Genomic DNA, 6,593 nt, shown 5'->3' on the forward strand with positions numbered 1-6,593 from the left:
CACAGAGAGACTGAAATAGCTTCAGCTGCACATGCACAGACCAACACCTCGCATGCTTTTCATGTGACCCACAATCCACATCTGCGTTATCCAAGCATCAAGTGTTTAAATGAAAACATCCCCATACATAAATACACGGTGAGCACATACATGCACATACTGTTCCTCCTGAGCTGACTCACAGCAGAGGTCCTTTATTTGTGTCTAAGGACAGAAACCTCCAAGTCACTAAAAACACTGGGCACCTGTTCCCTGGATCCCACCGGAGGAAATTCAACTCCCCTGTCACCGAGTGTGTGTGTGTGTGTGTGTGTGGGCGGGTGTCAGTGACAGGAATGTTGACACCGGCCTTTCATGTCTCATGTGGACACCACTTCCTCTACTCCCCGTCCCTATTTAAAGGCCCGTCTGGAGCCAGAGGGGCTTCAGCAGCGGATTAAAGCCAAAGTCCTCGCACTCTTCACACCAGCGGCTCACCCACTGACCGACTGACGATCTGAGAGGCGCTGCATGTTTTTGTGAGGATGCATCGCGGCTATAAAGGCTGAGACGTGTGGACGCGATCAGCTGGAACGTTAGGACGAGTTTTTAAGATACGAGTCCGAATCTGGAGTCAAAGGAAGCTGATAATCAAACGGAAGCAAATTCTTCAGATTCAACTTTTCTTTATTAACTCATCTCGAAATGTCAGAGAACACAATTTGAAACTTTTTTTGTTGATCCAAAGTGTTTTAAGTGTTTGATAACACTCACCCTTGACATCTTGGACCTGGCTAACTCGAGGACAATTGACAACTTATTCTTTTTAGAATTTGTTTCCAAAGTCCTGGAAAAAACATAAGTAAAGTAAAACAAGGATTTCTGGAAAAAAAGGTCTCATCTGGAGTCCTGTCGCGATGAGCAGCGGGGGCACCACCACGGTTTCGCCACAGGAGCCTCAGGCTTTCAAACGAGCGGTGCGGAAGATAAAATGCGCCGCCATGGTGGCCAACTTGGCGAAGAGCTGGCAGGGTTGGGCCAACGAACACTCAGACCAGCAGGATGCTATCCCGAGCGGCTGGATGCCTGAATCTATCGAGGAGAAAGACGAGAAAGAACGCCAGCATGTGGTCAAACTTACCGTCACCCCACGTGTTATCGCAGGTGACGCCTCCGACGACAGCGGGAAAATTAGGACTGTTTCTGTCCACAAGACCGTCCAGCCAAAGCGCAGCGAGTGCAGCAGCAGTGACGTGGTCAACGCCATCCGCGGCAAGATGGAGTCAGGTCCCGAGGAGAGCAAGCCGTTCCTGGGCAACGAGTCACCGACACGGCGGCGCCAAATGAGGTTACTACAGAGCGCAGGAGGAGGAGGAGGAGGAGGAGGAGACAGGAAGCAGCTCCTCCAGGAGAGGAAGCTGGGGTCCAGGAGCAGCAGTGTGGACACAGAGGACAGTGGACTGGGAGAGGAGGCCGGGCTCAGCGACAACAGTGAATCCAAAACCGAGCCGGGTGACATTCTGTCCAAGAAACAAACCAACAAGCCCAAGGTAGAGTCGCTAATCACAAATGTTACAGATGGAAAAAAAATCATAATATACTGTGATAAGCAAAATACATGCAACCCACCACCCAAGACTATATTTGCAACCAGCCCCTGAACGTATCTAACAAAAACACTACACTCCAAACTAAAATAGACGTAGTGTAGAGGGCACAACATGGCCGAGGTCAAACAGTCTTCACAAGTCTTTCACGTCGCACCAGATTACAAACACTCAAAGATCAGATCAGTAGTTTTCTTTATTAACCTGTTAAAAAACAAATAAACAAACAAACAAACAAACAAACAAACAAACAAATGCACAAACAGAAGAGATGATAACCTCTTTGGTGGAAGTACTTAATGATTGGTGATTGGCTGCTTGATGTGTTGATAAGCGTTCGCAAGCGTTTGCTAAAACCTTCCACAGGATATGGATCAGGTGCTTGTTCTGCTGCCCCCTAGTGGCCCAAAAATAACATCAATTAATACTTTTACGTGATAACTAACTTGACCAAGAGAGGTCGTCTTTTAATTAATTATCTCCTAAAAGTCCTTGTAAGTTTTATTTCATCTCATTAAATATGTAACCGTTTGAAAAATAACGTCAACCCTGACTGTCCTGTACGAAACACGTTTCCCTGCATTGACTTCCACCTCCCGTAGCTACGGGCTTAACTGAACCTCTGGTGAGTGTCCTTTCCAAATATCAACGGAAGCTGAAATAATACCGAGGGACGAAGCTGCTGGAGGCATTTTTTCGGTCATTCGTCCTTTCAAAGTGTGGAAAGACAAGTGAAAGTGACGCGATGACGGAAAAGGCCAAACTCTTTTATTTCTCTGGCTAACATCCAAAAACCACTTATTTCGTGATAGAGGTCATTTGCACTTGGTCCTTTGCGCATTCACGTGTTGTTAGACACAGGCTTACGGAGGAGATAATATAACCCTGCATAATTACCCTTTAATTACATTTTTTAAGTATGAGGCAATCTGTTATACACAAGTTTTGACAGGACCCGTACGAGGCCCTTCTGTCGGCGTTCTATGACCACAATAAATGTTTCGTCCGTCCCTGAATCAAACACAGGGGGGGGGCATAAATACTCCCACACAGTCGCACAGCGTGAATAAACAAGGTAGAGCAGAAGTCCCTTTGATGTCACCTGCAGAAATCCAACTCCCTCACTGTCACCAAACAACATAACTCCGGGACTCAAACCTCTCCTATAAAAGGCAAAGGCAGCAGCCGGAGGGGGGCCGCGGCGTGTCACAGGGGTCGCCAGAGAGCGGGGCCAGATCATAAAAACACAAGCTGTACTGCAGCGCAATGGAATATATGCGCAAATAAATATAGTCGTGCACTGCAACGTGTTTCCCCCACCTGACCTTCAGGTGGCACAGCCGGCGAGGGGGGGGAAACGGGGTGAGGGCGAGAGAGCAGCGAGGGACAGAGAGAGAGAGAGAGAGAGAGAGAGAGAGAGAGAGAGAGAGAGAGAGAGAGAGAGAGACCACAACAACTAGAGCAGAGAAATATAAGACTCCTTCCAGAGATTCCAGAAACCGTATTAAGACGTTTTATATCGTTAATTTCATATTGTAAATGTAAAATGAATCACAGTGACTTGATAAATATATTAACCAGAGGCAGTGCTGGGATATTTGAATAATAACACTCTCATGTTAATAAGAACAAGATGGAGAAAGGGTTGTAAAGTATAATGTTGGCCTCTGGCAGAACTGTTAATGAATGTGCTGCCAAACTTTGTTTTTTACGACTAAGGCATGTTTTTATCATTCAGGGTTTGTGCTTATTATAGCATCGTACTTCATGAAGACATCTCGACAGTCGAGCTGATCAGAGGCAAACAAACAGCAGCTCTGAGTCGGGCTGCATGAGAAGTTATTAATAGGGTCACTGCACACTGGTGTTGTTAGAGTTTAATGTTAAAACTGGCCGCCTATTGCTGGGAATGAGTAGGATGGTTATACTGGTTAACAGCCACAGCCTCATCTTGGTTTATCGTGCTAACATGAGCAAATTACCACGAAACAAAAAGTAGGTTGATAAGGATTTATTTTTGCTGGACAGTTTTCATCTTAATCATTGATGTCTGTGCCAAATTTCATGGTAATAAGAGATATCACCTAAAAACATATATGAAAATATATATATATATGAAACAAAAACATCAGCCTGAACATGTTAATTGTAAATAATCTTTTAAGTTTGCCTGAACATGTCAGTACCAAAAGTAAAAGTACGTGACGACTGCGCTCTGTGAGAAATGTACTTCAGTGTAAATTTGTTTATAATATTACAAAGGACTGATTATGATTCTACTGAATATTTGAAAGTAAAAGGTACAATATTTTCCTTTAAGATGTTAATTCCGGTGTAGTAAATACTATACGGTATAACGGAAATATTCAAGTACAGTACAAGTACCTCAAATCTGACTGAGAAAATAATGATTCATCGCACCCCCCAAGAAGCACAGATTTTTTTTTTTTAAAGGGGAATCGGGACACGATCAGTCGAAGGGTTCACAGAGTTTCGTGAAAGGTTCCACAGATACAAGTCTTCACTTTTCACAGACCAAATACCAAGGAGATCTGGTGACACTGCTGTGAAGGCCTGGCAAGCTGAGGAAAATACCAAGAGAGGTGGAGGGAGGGAGGGAGGGAGGGAGGAAGGAGCGAGGAGGACACGGCATGATTGGAGAGAGGAAGGAGAGAACTGAGTGGAAAGGAAGAGAAGAGACAACAAAACAAAGGCAATAACAAGAGGGAGGTTGTGATGAACGAGGGCATCGAGGAAGAACGTGAGGAGGAGAGTCTGAGAGGGTAGAAAAAGAATAAAGAGAGGAAATAAGAGGCAGATTCTATAATCACTTCAAAGTTTGAATTATCTGAAGAGCAACAAAACCCTTATTCTTTAATATTTAAAGTCCTGAGTCCTTAAGGTCGTGTAATGTTTGATAACTTCCATTAACACATATGTGCAAAGCAAAGGCCAAGCACGGCATCTATTACACTAAGTTGAACTTAGAAAGTTTATTTTAAGGTGGAGGGTCGTCAATCAATATCCATACACAGCACTGTAACAACAACAACAACCTACAGATCAGCAACATCTTCAAACAGGATACAGAGGGTGTGTTGGAAAAGTAATCGAAGACGCTAAAACTATTTCGTTTTGCACGTCAGGGAAAGTGGCAGCAAGTGAAGGACATTGAAACCAACATTTAAACTTGTGCAGGAAAGGTCAAGATATCCTGAATCCTACTGTTCCCAGAGTGCAGCTCAACGAAATGTGTATTCTCGAAGCCCAAATCATGATAATTCTGTTCTGATAACATCTCCGTGACATTAACCTGGGTTATGTTCTCCGACTTGACAAAGGTCCTACACAGCTACAGAAGATACAATATCTCTGTTTCCACAAGCTGGAAGTTCTCACCATCACTGGCCAACATCAAGCTAATTAACGGTGTGAAATCAGACCGATCCTTGCACCCTGATGTTAACCTGTATGCCGTCATGTATTTCCAGATCAAGCTTGCCACGATGGGCGACATCAAAAGCCGCTGGCAGCAGTGGTCCAACCAGCACATGGAGGGCCAGAAGCTCAACCCCTTCAGTGAGGAGTTTGATCAGGAGTACGCCATGGCCCAGCGCCTCCGCAAGGGCGACTCCGGCTACGGTCGACCCAAAGATGGCTCTAAGACGGCGGAGAGGGGCGACCGGGCCCAGAAACACATCTACAGGGAGATGGAGGAGATGGTGTGGATTATCAGAGAATTGGGCTTGACGGACAAGGAGGGGAGGACCATCATTAGCTTCGGCCGGCTCTTCGACCGCTACGTGAAGATCTCGGATAAGGTGGTGGGCATCCTGCTGCGTTGCCGCAAGCACAAGATGCTGGACTTTGAGGGGGAAATGCTGTGGAAAGGACAGGACGATGCCGTCCTCATCACACTGAGGGACTGAGGACGGACGTGACATCGTACAAACATCCGAAACAATACACAAACAACAAACACGACAAATCTCCCACAATAGCCCGAACTGAGAAACAACGAAACGCTAGGATGAATATTTGAGAGAGACATAAAAATAATCCACACATTACACGCAGCTTCAGTGATGAACTGTAAGGAAATAATAGTTTAATTAGTAAAAAGCCCCAAAATCTAAACACAAAATCAAAAAAACTTTATTTTGTTCATACTTTAAACTGCTCAAATGTTTAATATACATAAATTACTGTCCAGACATATGAGTGTAATCTACACTCACACCAGACTCATTAGTTCTTCTCATGTACCTGACGGGTCGTCCGGTGAAGGGAAACTATCCCTAGCATGCTAACCATGCTCGCCTCGCTAACTATGCTACACGCTACACGGCCTGAGAATCCATCACATCCGTCACGTTTGAAAGCTCAACCCCCGACACACGGAATATTGAGACGTTTAAGTGTTTTGGATTAAGTTAATGAAAACAGGTCGAAAAACAAGAATTACACAACAATATGACCTGAATGTTTCTCACTAGCAGAGCTCAAGTTACGTGATTGAGCTAATATCTACATTAAGATTAGGAAATTTGTGAATATACTTTTTTTAAAAAAAAACACTTGTGTTATTATATGTATGTTTAGTATGTTACATTAAAATGTGTTTATCTTTACATAGGCGGTCGCAAGTGATCTGTGAATTTACATGTACGTCAACTGACTGAATGTTTGATGTGTGACTGTTTACAAGAAAATAATTGTGAAATATAATTTACCTCATTTTGAATTTTGGACAGACTCCACAAGCTTAATGATTACTTTTCTTTGGATTAGGTTTTCACAACTTTTATGCAACTCATCAAAACAAATTAAACGGTGTTTCTGACAGATTTAAATCAGTGGAGCCTCACATCAGATTTACACTGAAACGTGTCTGTGTGTCGCAGCAGTGAAACAATACTCTACCTCGCCGTTTGAATGAAATGATTCACGGGTCATGACGGTGCCGTAATGCCGTTTGATGACAACCCTTCATCCTAAAATAAGACC

At 44.0% G+C, this 6,593-nt stretch overlaps 1 protein-coding gene across 1 annotated transcript; it reads left to right on the forward strand.

Annotated features, from left to right (window-relative positions):
* The first annotated feature begins 411 nt into the window (after window positions 1-411).
* abraa (actin binding Rho activating protein a) lies at window positions 412-6,335 on the forward strand. Its single transcript, XM_035151174.2, has 2 exons — window positions 412-1,529; window positions 5,078-6,335. Exons 1-2 carry the CDS (start codon window positions 897-899, stop codon window positions 5,513-5,515), a joined length of 1,071 nt encoding a protein of 356 aa, XP_035007065.1. The 5' UTR covers window positions 412-896; the 3' UTR covers window positions 5,516-6,335.
* The last annotated feature ends 258 nt before the right edge of the window (window positions 6,336-6,593 follow it).

The sequence above is a fragment of the Hippoglossus stenolepis genome, chromosome 3, assembly GCF_022539355.2.
Source record: "Hippoglossus stenolepis isolate QCI-W04-F060 chromosome 3, HSTE1.2, whole genome shotgun sequence".
Classification (NCBI taxonomy): domain Eukaryota; kingdom Metazoa; phylum Chordata; class Actinopteri; order Pleuronectiformes; family Pleuronectidae; genus Hippoglossus; species Hippoglossus stenolepis.